General features: G+C 43.8%; 1 protein-coding gene across 1 annotated transcript in view; it reads left to right on the plus strand.

The window, feature by feature from the left end:
- Positions 1-3,104: 3,104 nt before the first annotated feature.
- Positions 3,105-15,262, plus strand: part of ANGPTL5 (angiopoietin like 5) — a 52,878-nt gene continuing 40,720 nt past the window's right edge. Inside the window, exon 1 of the mRNA XM_061629612.1 lies at positions 3,105-3,238. Within this exon, the coding sequence (XP_061485596.1) occupies positions 3,140-3,238 (99 nt within the window). The 5' untranslated portion in view covers positions 3,105-3,139. The remainder of the gene's footprint in view (positions 3,239-15,262) is intronic.

Here is a 15,262-nt window from a genome sequence, read left to right on the forward strand (position 1 = left end):
ACCAATGCTAAAGCAGCAGCAAGAGAAACAACAAATAAGCTATCACCATGAAGAGGAGGGGCAGCAGAAGTATTGGGAAGATGACAGCAACAGGGCCCCCCACACAGTGTGATTTGGACCAGCACCCCCCGACCACCCTGCTGGAAACAAATTAGTAACCAGTTCAGTCTTTACAGGACAAGTGTAATATGATTCTGTAAGCAAGTGCCCACCAGTGTCCTCGCTGCTACATTCCGGAATAACAGTAGGCAGGGTACTTTGCAGCAATCCATTCTAGATGTAACTGAGGCATGTGTTGCCATGGCCTGGTCTGACCTCATTAGGGACAAGGGCAATGGCATATCAGCTTAAGTTGAGCAAACACAGTCCTGGCTACAGCTGCCACCTGAGCATCTAAGTTCAAAGCCTGTTTTATTATCTGTGGACCCCAACCTGTGGAATATAAACTTCTCACGACAGTTTTAAAAAACAGCAGTTTTAAAAACACGCACACTAAAACAAAACAGCAACCCCCAGTCTTTACCCTGTCCTGAAATCAGCCAGAGAGAAATCCATGGGAGAATCTTTTACAACTTGGTGCCACCACTCACAAGGCTCTTTCCGAGTTGTTGCTTGCCTATCCTCTAAAGGGAATAGACACCCAGAGTAGGCCATCTGAATATAGTCTTAAAGATGTGGCAGGTTCATATGTCACCAGCTGGTCTTTCATATACTATTTATGTATGAAAGTTACACTTTTTATTTTTCTACAATAAAAAAAATGACAACGAATATTTATATCATGACTTAAAATTAAAGGTATAGTATATCTGGAAAGAGCAAGACACTCTATGGATATTTACTATGAAGTAAGTCCCAGTCAACAAAATGAGGTTTATTTCTAAGAACTTAACAGGATCACGCTCTACAAGCACTTTGTTTTTTTCTTTCTGACTGCAATTTGAGTGTAAAATCTACATCAGCTAAAATGTGCATTCAGTTTTAAAATAACTATATAGAATTAATAATACTCACATATGAAATACAAGAGGCCCAACCGCTCACCAGGGGTGAGTGAACCCAGCGCTCTGTCAAGCAGTACTATCTGCAGCACTACACAGACAGAGCCCTGCCTCAGTGATCTCATATCCACTGTAGTTTTGAGCAGCTTAGAAACAGAAGGAAAAAGCAAGAAAGATATCCACTGTTTCTCACTTTCTCCATACCTTGCAAAATGAGAGATGATCTTGCCCTTCCACCCATCATTTTACATGCACTGAGGGCTTGAGAGGCAGAACAGGTCATTGCTACAAATAATTGGCTGACAAGCAAGCAAAGCTAATCCTTTTGGACCCCTGAGTGTCACATGAACAGAGATGTGAAAAGGCCCAGAAAAAAGCTGGAAAAAGTCAGGAGGGGACCACATTTCCACTCCCCCCAATTTTTTCTGGAACCCCCCCCCTGGAAAAAATGGGGAAAATGTGTTTTTTATTTAAAAAATCCTGTTTCCCCCCCCCCCTGGGCTTTCACATCTCTACATGCGGAAGCTCTGATAATGTGGGACTATAATGATAGCATTGCTCCTTCCCATGCCTTTGTAAGAACTTTGTACCTGACCAAGGCAATATGGGGTTGAACCACAGCAAAATTTGACTATAGCTAATGCAGATTTTGCATCGCCTTTCCACCCTAAGCATAAGTTGAAAGTCTGTGTTTAGGCAGGTTCTCTTGAAAAATAAATCACTGGGACCATGGAGAAAATACATATGCATGTTAGGACTATGGGGAAAATGCATATCCCCCCCCAATGAATGTGTACATAATGTTTTGTGTATTTGCAATATATGCAACTTTGGATGTTGTAATATTCTGTATTACTGTACATCCTCCCAACATTTGATGAAGAAAATAGATTACAATACATACATGAAAGCCTTACTGAGGTCAGTAGAGTTTTGTCTGTATGAGTTTAGTTACTATGAGCTGGATTGTAGATTATTTCCAGATGATCAGAGGTGAAAATCAGCAGTTCAGATTTGTGCTGTTTTGTTCCTCAGAACAGGGATTGGTAACTGGCATCCTGTAGGCTGAATTTCCCTGAGGTACACCCCCCCCACTGCCTTGGTTAACAATCCTCTCTTTCCCTTCCCTCCATACTCCTTGAAACAGCAGGGAGAAAGGGAAAGAGGAAGACCTGACCTGAAAGAGGAGGAAATGCCCTCATGCTGATGCATTCACTTTTCTTCAAGAGAGAGTAGATGGGAGGAAAATCCATACCATGATAAGCCAGAAAGAGGAGGGTCTCTTGCCATGTTGGCATACCCCATTCTCTCCCTTCTGCTCTACCCTACTACATTTCAGGTGAATAATAATGATGATAATGATAATGATGATGGTGATGATGATGGACTGCCTTCAAGTTGATCGCCACTTATGGTGACCCTATGAATAGGATTTTCATGGTAAGCAGTATTCAGAGGTGGTTTACCATTGCCTGCTTCTGAGGCTGAGAGGCAGTGACTGGCCCAGGGTCACCCAGTGAGCTTCATGGCTGTGTGGGGGTTCGAACCCTGGTCTCCCAGGTCGTAGTCCAACACTCTAACCACTACACCACACTCTTACACTTCATGTACAGGAAAGGTGAAAACAGGTACAGTGGAGAGGGTGGCTGGGTTTGATAGCAAGTTGCTTTGGGCTGGGGGGGGGTTGTCTCCAGTCCAGAAACACCTTTCCAGGTGGTCTGCTCTAGGGGGCTAGATGTTATGGCCAGGGCATGGATTTGATGACACTGGCAAGTCATATAAAAAAAGAGCCTCTCACTTCATTCTGCAGAACACTGGCATGGATCCAAAACCCCAAAGTTATATATTTTCACAAGTTCATTAAGTAGCAACTGCTTTATGTTAGTAATAATTGTGTTTAGGACCAAAACATTTTATGGTTTACAGTTGCTTTGGGGATTAAACTATTTGTGGATTACATAAAATCATTTTTGTGTAAGTTTTTTTGAAGGCTGGACATAAAAGGGTTGGCTTTCTGGCTAATGTTTATGCTGTGCACATTCCTGAGTTCTTAACTCAAGACTTCATCAGTCAGTGGACAATTTTTTCCAAGGCAGTTTTGAAATTCTTAGAAACTGTTTCGTTTCTTCTTCTCAGAGATGATCCACCCCAGTGCATCCTCACTGATCTTCCTAAATATCTTATTTTTCATTGGGTCTGATACTGTGTTTGGTAATGTCAAGCCATATTCTGCAATGGTAAGGTTTGCAATGTATTGCCTTGATAAGATTATAGAATGGACTAGAGACAGGAAATATTGCCATCAATGTGTTTTTGTTTGGGAGGGCTGTTGGATATATAGAGCAGTTGTATTCCAATTGAAATACCATGCTGAAATGGTACTAATACAGCTGGTAAAGCAGTTGCTTGTATAGTTGCAGAGATAGATTAAAGACTCCACTAAAATTACTGGGAGTTTGGCCATTAACATCTGTGAGGGCAGGGCTTTTTATCAGATCATTAATAAAAGTTGAATTTAGAGATATACCTCTTAATAATATCTTAATATGAGCTCTGTAATTTTTGGAATAGTTTCTAGACACATTTACACCAGTGTAAATCCAAAATATAATTTGCTGTTCTGCACATTTTTCTTGTGTAACCAAGGGGGAAAAACATTCTGATGCTTTATGCAGTGTGTGATAAAGTTTTGTAGTTCTTTGACAAATTCATCTAGAGGTTCTGACTGGGTTTGGGTAAAAAGTTTAGAAATCATTTTGAAGAAAGGATTATATTTAACTGTTACAATTTTTCTGGCCTTTAAAATATACATTAAAAAGCTAAACACTATAGATCTGGTTTACTTAACCTGGGTCTGGTAAGTTACAGTACTGCTCTTTGTATGCCAAAGAAGTGAGTTTGTAACTGATGCTAAAAAATTATACCCACTTACCTGGGAGTAAGCCCCATTGCATTTAATGGGACTTACTTCTGGGTAGACTGCATGTACTGTAAGGAGGTCCCTTAAGAATAATTCTACCCTCAGTTCTCTATTTACTTAACACTGTTTAAAATCTGCATAGACGACTGCTCACAGCTCTTTGCCCTTAGTAATTGCTTTATTTTTTGATGTTGTGCTAGCACATGACCAATGTCAAAAGCAGAAGATACAGTGGAGAAGAATGGTAGAGCACATATGTTGCATGCAAAAGATTCCAGATTCAGTCTCTGGCATCTTCAGACAGGACTGGAGGAAAAACTGAGTCAAATTCTGAAGAGCCACAGCTAGTCACTGTAGACAGTTCTGTATGGAACAATGGCCTAAGTCAGTATAAGGCATAGGTTCCCTATGCTTCTATGTCTGTAGAAATAGTTAAACAAGCATGCTTACTATATATGCTTACTCAAAAGTACTCCCACTGTGCTTAATGGTACTTCCTAGGGTGTTTAGGATTGTGGATTTAAAGCAATAAGTGTCTGTGTGTGTGTGTGTGTGTGATTTTTGGGAGGGAGAATATACAAAGTATTTCTTTATATGGGGAAGGAAAGGTATTTGAAAGAAATATTTGGAAAGCCAATGGTATTTTCTCCCTTGCTTCAGGAGGTAGAACGGTTCAAGATTTCCATGTTTAAAATCTTTCTCTTGACTTTTCATTTTTGTGCTAAAAGGGAGCTTTCAACTATAGGCATTTAAATTAATTCATAAACTGGAAGGTACTAGTCATCAAGACCTGTGACTGAAAACTCATACCCGGTGCCCTTCAGCTCTGTACCCATAACCCAATACACTTGGGGGCGGTTGTGGCTTTTTGTATAATTTGGCAGTGACAGAAAAGCCCCTCTTTTTTTTACTTTCTCAAGGGGCACTGTATTTCATGTGTTCTGTGGCTGAGCCCTGGGATTCTGGACATCACATGGCCCAAACAAAGCTCTGGTAATTCCCAATGATACGACTTCAGGGTTTTGTTGGCTGTTTTCTAACCTGATCAGATATAAAATAAGCATAATCTGAAAGGAGTGGAGAAACTTTGCTTTTTTTCAGGTGCTGAATTTAGCCAGTACAGTCAGAGTCAAAACTAAACATGGTGGAGCAATGGCATACCCTCATGCCTTCTCAATGGATTTGCCATAATGTTAAAGACTTCAGATGCTGATTCCTACATATCAACACGTTTAATATTTGTGGGCATCAGATACACCAACAAAGGATTGTATGTGTGTTTGACCTGACTATATAAGTGGCACAGTATATATACAGGAGGCAAGTCAGGAAAACTGGGACAGGTTGGGTATGATGTTGTTTCCCCTCTGTGCATTGCATTTACTTGTATTTTTATTGATTTTTAAAATTGCACATTATTAAAGAAAATAAAGGAAAAGAGAACAAATTGGCAGCTCACACGAACAATACAACAACCATCAATAGATCCATCTCGATTTACACATAAAGCTCAATATATGCCATCCAAATGTCCAAATAAGTATCCAAGTGAAGTTAGCATTTATAAAAAGAATCTAGCAAGGGCATGAAGGTCTTCAGACCACTCCATAATAAATAGATGGTGGGTATTTATCCTTCCAGGCTCAAAATATAAGCCTCTTAGCTACCATAAGTGTTCACAAAATCCATTTCTGTTGTCCTGCCATTAATTTTCATACCATAGGGATATAATTTAAAAATACATGAACATCTGCAAATATTAAGGATTTCACCAATACAAGATTGATATGGACAACAACTTCAGACCAAAAAACTTTTACCTGTGTGGTAAGAGAGACTAAATCCATTTTTTTATGTCTTTTTCAGTTAGTCTCGATTCCATATGTTTCTATCCTGAAAAAATATTACAGACTCACAAACTATCAATTACACCTCAGGTCAGAGCTTGGAAGATTACTTTTAAAAAGTAATAAATTACAGTTACAATTACTTGGCCCAAAAAAGTAGTAATTACCGTTACAATTGCAATTGCTCTGAAAGTAACTGATTACTTTACTTTTTCTCAAAAGTAATCACTACAATTACATTTCAGTTACTTTTTAAAAAAACTCCTACAAGGTGCTGGCCTTGGCTTGCTGCACATCTAAGAAGCCTAAAACAATATTAAAAATAAACACACACACAGAGGGGATAGTAGAATAAAAAAATTTATCTGTAAGATTAACATAATGGCATAACAGAATCTCACATCCCCCCAAGCAATGAAGATACCCCAACTCTTGAAATCAAATTTTACACTTGAAATGCTTTTATAATATGTTTCTGTTATGTCTCAAAAGAACAAGATGCTCAAAGAGCATGTCAGACAAGGAATGTCTTTTTACAGTCATTACATTGCCACCAGTACTGAACAGGCGTTCTACTGCAGCGTTTGAAGGCATGCCTGTGTTGTGCTGCAAAAAACACCGCAGCACACGTGGAAAGCCATGGAGTGATGACACTTCCCTGCTGGGAGACCTCAGGTACCTCACCAGTTCCTCCTCAGCAGTGTCCACTGCTGACTTCTTGCCCTGGGGCAGAAAGTTAAAGAAGTCATCTTCTAAGTCATCTCCTTCCTGGTCTTTATCTGAAGACTGATCACTGTCCTCATTAAGTACACCCATCTTTATTTCAGCTTTCAACAAGGCTTCCATTGTGTATCTAAGAAAGAGAGAGGATATGTTAACACATATATGTTAGGAAACCATCATCTGCTTTTCATTTCCTGATGCTTGTCATGTCCCTTGGTTCAGGGTCCAGCCTGAGCCTGTGGATGATGACATGGAAGGTAGGAAGGTGACTAAGTCACCACACTCATGGGGCAACACAGCAGACCCTTAAGGATTACCTGCAGCAACCCAAGGTTGTGATGAGGAGCCCCAGGAAGAAAAGGCCCAGCCCCTGCCTACCACCTTAAGCCCTCTGATGCCTCCCTTGAGACAACATTTCCCTTGGAGTAATCGACCCAAAGGGCTTCCCTAATGTTCTTACTTGTTCGTATGGGTGGCGGCCTGACACGATTCCAGCCAATCTAGTTTGAAGCGAGGGTGTAGGCAGGCTGCCAGAAGAAGCCTCTTGTCCTCCCAGATAGCTGCAAACCGCTTTCTTAGGGCTTCGCGCACACCTCTCAGCAGCTGAAAGCAGTATGTGTACCTCTCAGGTTTGTTTTCCAGTCCTTCTAACTTGCGGTCCAGATTGCAGAGCGTTGGTAGCAAATACCCCATGAACATGCCATTCTCCCGTTGCAGGATATCTAGGGACTGGGCTAGTGGCTCCATAATCTCTGTGTATTCCTGTACCACTTCAATCTCAGCAGCTGTGATCCTGGACAAGGAGCAGTGGTCCTTTATGGCATGCATTTTTAGTGGCACAGTTGACAGGAGCTCATGTAGTTGCTTCAACGCATCAAAGGTGGAATTCCACCTGGTCTTATTCGGTACCTTCAGATACACACCACATTGCACACAGATATACTCAGCAATCTGGGCTGACTGGTTCTGCTTGGACCACAACTTGCTGCACTTTCCCATCAAGGAACGAAACTGTTTCTTGAAAAGACCAAGAAGACTACTTTTGGAGGAGTCAGAAAGCATGGCCTCTATGTCTTGTGTTGCCACAAGGTTGAGGGTGTGGCTAGCACATCTCTGGTGTGGTGGTAAAACAAAATCCTCTCCTGAGTCTGCAGCTTCTTCCTCTGCCTCAGGTCCTGTGTCCAGGATCTCACAGACAGGCACAAACTCCACCTCAGCCTCCTCCTCCTCCTGGTTATCACCATCATCGTCACTGGTGCCTGCAGCTTCCACTGGTTCTTTGGCCATGAAAACTCTGAACGCTTTCACAAAGTTGGAGCCATTGTCTGTAGTAGTGCACATAACTTTGTTGTGGATCCTGTACTGAAAGGACATCGTATGTATGGCGCCCCTTCAGACGCTTACAAGCCAAGGCCCCGACCTCACATTTCAGGGTAGTTGGGTTGATCCAGTGGGCTGTTACCCCAAAGTAACTCTTCTTGCCATTGGTCCAACAATCTGCAGTGGTTGCTATATATGCCACAGCACCCATTCGGTTTGCAAGAGTTTCTCTCATGTGGCAAGCTCTCTTCTCAATTCTGTCTCTCAGAGTCTTGGCACATATGATGGTGAGATCTTTGGGGAGTCCAATGCGAACCAGATTAATGAATGATGGTTTGTCCACAGTCTGAAGTGGTAATGTCTCCTCTACAATGAAATCAATGATTCTCCTGTCGAGATTGCTCTGGGTGACAGGCTCCCTGCCAGATCCCCACCTCTCAAGGGTTGTCTGCTGCTGCTTCAGCATTTTGGGAGGAGGGGTGTCATGCATTGGTTCAGGAAGGCCACGTCTCCTTGCCTTTATTGCTTCTTCAATTGCTCTCAGCTTCTCAGGGTGTGCCCTCTGAGGAAGAAGAACAAAGCATGAATCCAAGAAAAAATGGAAGAGGAACTTCACAATTTAAACATAAATAGACAATGGACACTCTTTGAGGACCAGCATGACAAAGGCTTACCTCAAAAGGTTTCTTCACATTGGATGAGGAGGAAACAGCTGATCTCAGATTTTTGATCCTTGGAAGGCAGTAATTGCATCGTACAACAACATTTTTCCCACTCTGGCTCACAAATGTACAAGCTTTCTCAAAGCCAAACCATAGTACTTGCTGTTCTGCAGATGTGGCTGTGGGCAACTGGCACTGCTTCATGCCCTCCTCCTCCTCGTGCACAGGGCCTCCTTTCTGAACCTCACTTTCTAGTTTTGCCTCCTCAGGATCAACAAGCTGTGACTCAAGTGGCCGCACTAACTGACTGCTGCTCTCAGCAGCAAAACCTGCAACAGGCGTCTCTGTAATAAACAAGAGATAATGCTCCTATATGGGTGAACTTCAGCTGTGATGTGCCCCCATCTCTTCCCCATGCTGCAAGATCCCCCAGTCAGAGTGGAAGTAAGCAGGTCGATAGCACAATTAAAAGAGATCCTATTTGCATCATTTTTGCTCACTGAATAACCCTGCCTGGGCCAGTCTAACCTACTATCTCACAGGGTTGTTGTGAGAACAAAATGAGACTAGGGTTCAAATCCCCACATAACCATGAAGCTCACTGGGTGACCTTGGGCCAGTCACTGCCTCTCAGCCTCATGAAAACCCTATTCATAGGGTCACCATAAGTTGGAATCAACTTGAAGGCGGTACATATATTTTTTATTTTGAATATGATGATTATGATAATAAATATGCAGCATTTCAAATTAATTCTGTATGAGAAGCATTCCATGCCAAGCTTGGAAAACCAAGGATGAGGTATAAAATGTAGACAAAAATACTTTTGACAAAATGCCGTTTATCTTTTATATCTATATCTATAATTAGCAATACAGCTGAATGATGTATGTAAAGTATTTTTTCTTTCCGTTTTCTTTTTTATTAATATTTTAGTACTACTGCTAAAGTTCTGATGAAAGAATAAAGCATTCATTAGCCAAATTCAAATGATTAGAACACATCACATAAATTCCACTGAAGTTGGAGTTTTTGCCATAGAAAATGAAAAAAACATATAACCTATGATAGCCCAATAGACAATCAGAACTAATATAAAACCCTATTGCTTCTCATTTGCAAATCTTGCAAGATCTAAGGTAACTCTAGATCATGTGAGTTCAGGTGATGCATGTTATGTACATTTGTATAGATATTAGCAGAGATTGTCAACAGTCTATCTCTCTCTGGGACTGGGAATCTCTCTCTTTCTCACAGAACATGAGTTTGAGAGCTGGGGGACTGAGAGGAGGAGCTGCAAGGACCCTACTTCTCACCTCATCTCTGCCAAGAACAAAAAAATCAGCCTTAAACCATTTATTATATGCCTAATGATTTTTTATTATTATTATTATTATTACTGAGACAGTTTTTGTCCCACATACAATTCAGTCTTGTGATTAAACAGGACAAAAATACAAATAAAAAGAAAGATGGAGTTCAAATAAATATACAATAAAAAGCTAGCCGGCATTTTAAAAGGCAGGAGTGCTCTGTCTGGATAAATACAGCACACAAGTATGCATGGGAACAAGGGGGAGAGTTCAAAAAGGGGGGGAAGGCCGAAGTTTCAGAAGTGCCTTGTGATTGATGGAGGGGGCGGCAGAGGCAAGGAGAGGCAGTGGGGGGGCCAGAACGGTGCCGCGGGGGGGCGGGGGGGGCAGAACGGTGCCGCGGGGGGGCAGACACACACACACAAATCATCATCACTCACCTCCACAGCTCTTCGCCATTCTGCTGCTGCCTTCTCCTCCGTTGCCCTTGCCCTGGCTTTTTCCTCTGGCGTCCATTTTGTCTTCTCAGACGCTAGCAGGCCCTGCCTATTCACCTCTTCCCTCGTGCATCCTAACACAGATCACGAGGGAAGAGAGAGTCTGCGCAGAGGTCCAATCAGTGTGAGGCACATGTCTTGTGTTAACCAATCACAGCCAGGAGCTGTCTTCCCCTTGTTCCCGCCCCCAAGTAACGTGCAACCTAACGTGGAAATGTTAAAGTTTATTTATTTTATTTTATTTGTTTCATTTTTAAACCGCCCATAACGAGTAGCTCTCTGGGCGGTGTACAAAAGATTAAAATACAGAAATACAAAATATCACAATAAATAAACAGTAAACAAAGAGATTTAAAATGGTAACATTAAATGCATTAAAATGCCTGGGAGCATAGCCAGGTCTTAACCTGGCGCCGAAAAGATAGAAGCGTCGGCGCCAGGCGTACTTCTTCGGGGAGGCTGTTCCACAGTTCGGGGGCCACTACAGAAAAGGCCCTAGATTGAGTAACTGTCCTCCGGGCTTCCTGATGTGTTGGTACCCGGAGGAGGGCCTTAGATGCTGAGCGAAGTGACCGGGTCGGTTCATAGTGGGAGAGGCGTTCCACAAGATACTGCGGTCCCACGCCGTGTAAGGCTTTATAGGTCAAAACCAGCACCTTGAAGCTGGCTCAGAAGCAAATGGGTAGCCAGTCCAAACGGGCCAGAACAGGTGTTATATGCGCTGACCGGCTGGTCCTCGTCAGCAGTCTGGCTGCTGCGTTTTGCACTAGCTGAAGCTTCCGAACTGTCTTCAAGGGCAGCCCTACGTAGAGCTCATTACAGTAATCCAACCTAGAAGTTACCAGAGCATGAACAACTGAGGCGAGGTCATCTCTGTCCAGATAGGGGCGTAGCTGGGCTACCAACCGAAGGTGGTAGAATGCATTCCTTGCCACCGTGGCCACTTGCGCCTCAAGAGACAAGGAAGGATCGAAAAGAACCCCAAGACTACGAACCTGTTCCTTCAAGGGGAGTGTAACCCCATTTAGAACAGGGTAAACATCCACCATCTGGGCAGGGAAGGCATTCACCAACAGTGTCTCAGTCTTGTCTGGATTGAGTCTCAGTTTATTAGCTCCCATCCAGTCCATTATCGCGGTCAGGCAGTGATTCAGCACATCCACAGACTGACCTGTAGAAGATGAAAAGGAAAAATAGAGCTGCGTGTCATCAGCGTACTGGTGGCAACGCACTCCAAAACTCCCGATGACGGCACCCAGAGGCTGCATGTAGATGTTAAAAAGCATGGGGGACAAAAACGACCCCTGAGGGACTCCACAATGGAGAGTCCAAGGTGTCGAGCAATGTTCCCCAAGTACTACCTTCTGGCGACGATCCGCCAAGTAGGAGCGGAACCACTGCCAAGCAGTGCCTCCAACTCCCAACTCCGCAAGTCTCCCCAGAAGGATACCATGGTCGATGGTATCAAACGCCGCTGAGAGATCAAGGAGAATCAACAGAGTCACACTCCCTCTGTCCCTCTCCCGACAAAGGTCATCATACAGGGCGACCAAGGCTGTTTCAGTGCCAAAACCAGGCCTAAAACCGGATTGAAACGGATCCAGATAATCGGTCTCATCCAAGAGCACCTGGAGTTGACCGGCGACCACCCGCTCCAGAACCTTGCCCCAAAAGGGGACATTCGCCACCGGTCTATAATTGTTCAAGTTATTTGGGTCTAAGGAAGGTTTCTTCAAAAGAGGTCTCACTACTGCCTCCTTGAGACTACTAGGGACTACTCCCTCACTCAAGGAGGCATTTATCACTTCCTTGGCCCAGCCGGTGGTAGTAGTCCTGCTAGCCTTCACTAGCCAAGATGGACAAGGATCTAGAGCAGACGTGGTTGCCCGCACCAATCCAAGCACCTTGTCCACTTCCTCAAGCTGCACCAACTGAAACTCATCCAATAATGAAAGACAAGGCCGTGTTCTGGACACTTCAATGGATTCATCTGTCATAACATCGGAGTCTAGGTCCCTACGGATGCATGCAATTTTATTTTGGAAGTGCCCTGCGATGTTGTTACAGCGAGCTTCAGATGTTTCAATAGTATCTCGAGGACCAGAATGTAAGAGTCCTCGTACAACCCTAAAAAGCTCTGCAGGGCGGCAGAGAGATGTCCTGATAGAGGCAGCGAAGTGGAACTTCTTCGCCGCCCTTACCGCTTTTATATACGACTTAGTAGAGGCACTTACCAAAGCATAACTGCATCCGTCTGGAGTTCGTCTCCATCTGCACTCCAGCCTCCTTCTCTCTTGCTTCATCACTCTCAGCTCCGGGGTATACCACGGAGCTGTATGAGCTCTGCATCGAAGAGGGCGTGCGGGAGCAATCGTGTCGATAGCCGGGCCATCTCCGTATTCCACAGTTCGACCAAGGCCTCGACAGGAGTGCCAGTACTATCAGCTGGAAAAACTCCCAGAGCCGTCTGAAAACCAATAGGATCCATAAGTCTCCGAGAGCGGACCAACTTAATAGGTCCCCCACCCTTGCAGAGGGAAAGAGTCGTCGTAAGTCTAAAACTCAGCAGGCGGTGATCTGTCCATGACAATGGAGTAGATGAAAAACACTCCACCTCCAGATCACCATTTCCATGACCAGTGGCGAAGATCAAATCAAGAGTGTGACCCGACACATGCGTTGGGCCAGTAACAAATTGAGACAGCCCTATGGTTGTCATGGAGGCCATGAAGTCTTGAGCCGCCCCAGATAAAACAGTCTCGGCATGAATGTTGATGTCCCCCAACACCACAAGTTTGGGGGACCTCAGCAATACCTCCGAGACTATCTCTGTCAGCTCAGCTAGGGAAGCTGTTGGGCAGCAAGGTGGGCGGTACACCAACAGGATTCCCAGTCTGTCTCCTTGACCCAGCACAAGGTGGAGGCACTCTAGACCAGTAGCCATCTGGACAGGATGCCTGGTGAGAGAGAAAGTACTCCTATAGACCACAGCGACCCCGCCTCCCCAACCCTCAGGTCTACCATAGTGCTGCACCATATACGCAGGTGGACAAAGCTGAGAGAGAGCAACTCCTCCCTGCTTACCCACCCAGGTCTCGGTTATACATGCCAGGTCGGCACCCTCATCTACAATTAAATCGTGGACAAGGGAGGTTTTAGCTGAAAAGTAGGGAAATTACTAGTCGTTCCGTTACTTGCCAAATGTAATGGAATTACCCACTCGTTATTTAACATTGTAACGAATTACAAGTAACTCGTTAAAAATAACGAGTTACTTCCAAGCTCTGCCTCAGGTACTGATCTTCCTTTTAATGACTGTAAAAGCTGCATTGCACTGAGTCAGTTCTTTGGCCCGTATAAGCCAGTGTGGTCAATTCCAACCAGCAGCAGCTCTGCAAGCAATAGTTTTTCATAGTCCTAGTATCTGAGTTTTATTTTTCAACTGGAGATCCTGGGGGTTGAACCTGAGACCTGCTGCATGTAAAGCGTGTGTCGATCACTAAGCTATAACTCCTCCCCTTCTATAGGCTTTTTCGCAAAGTGGCCTAGTTCAGACTTAATGGGAAGCTATGGTTTCCCACCACATGAACAAGGTGTGGCAAACCTTGGGCTTGCACATTCACCTCTTCCCTTTCCTCTTTCACACCTGCAAGAAGATTTTAAGCAAGTTACAGTTCACCATAAGATCCAAGATCAGGAAAATGTGGTTTATTATCTTAAATATATAGAAAACACAGTAGATACAAGATCCAGACACTAACAACCACTGAAAATCTGGGCAAACTAATGAGTCTCCAGTTGGAAATCCATAAAAGTCAGTGCCAGTTGTATCTCAGGTGAGAGTGTATTCCACAAATAGGGTACCACTGCCAAAAAAGATATCTCCCCTGATCATTGCAAGATGAATTTGAACAGCGTGCATCACTACCAGAGAGGTGGTCCCCTCCAAAGATCTCAAAACACAAACAGAACAGTCTGTAACTGGGTCCCAAATTTAGGGCTTTATAAGTCATCCCAACCATCTTGAATTTGGCTGAGTCCCACTGGCAGCCTAGCTACCACATTTTGCACTAGTGGAAGCTTTGGAACCATCTTCAAGGGCAATTCCAGGTAGAGCATGTGAGGTGTCCTTCCCTGGCTCTCCCTGTCAGGTTCCTACCTGCGCGTGGCTACTGCCTGTCACTAGGCACCACCAGGGACTCCACCAGTCCGAACTGTCCTTTTTTATTGTTTCTCTCCCCGCTCTAGCACAGATCTCAACAGATCCCCCTGCTAGGCAACCACCAGTCATGTCCTAATACTAGTATTCCCAGAGACTCTGAATACTGGTATTGTTATTCTCCTCACCGCTGCCACCATTTGTTACAGTTTCCCTTCAGCCTTGGTCATTACCTTACCCTCCCTTCTGGTCTGTGAAACCCCAGCCAAGGATCAGGCCTTTGGTAAACCAAATTAAGTATTTATTAAAGATAACAAAGCTAACAAGATTAACAAGATTTCTTCTTAAGGCACATAAGCATATGGTTTTACTCAATACTAATCCGAAATCCACCTCCCTCCTTCTCCACTCTCTCCTGTCAAACAACTCTCTAAACCCCACCAAGCAACCCACTCAGTTCTCTTCTCCCCCCTGATTCCACTCTCACTCTTCCTTTTATACGTTCAGCCATTTTAAACACTCAGCCAATCATCTAGCATTCTACTGCCCATTCACTCCCCCTCCTCTTTCACTACTTACCATATATCTTCTAAACAACCAACACTTACCATATATACATTAATATAGGAACATCACAGAGCACATTACAGTAAGCCAGCCAAGAGCTTAATGGCGCATGGTTTACCGTGGCCAGTGAAATAAAAATACCATAAAACTCTAGGAAGAACAAATAAGGATCAAGCTGTGATATCAAATCCTGATATGCTCACATTCTAGAGTTTGGAGACAAATCACCAGTCCCTGAGTCCAGTGAATTGTG

Source organism: Rhineura floridana, chromosome 5 (assembly GCF_030035675.1).
Source record: "Rhineura floridana isolate rRhiFlo1 chromosome 5, rRhiFlo1.hap2, whole genome shotgun sequence".
Lineage (NCBI taxonomy): Eukaryota > Metazoa > Chordata > Lepidosauria > Squamata > Rhineuridae > Rhineura > Rhineura floridana.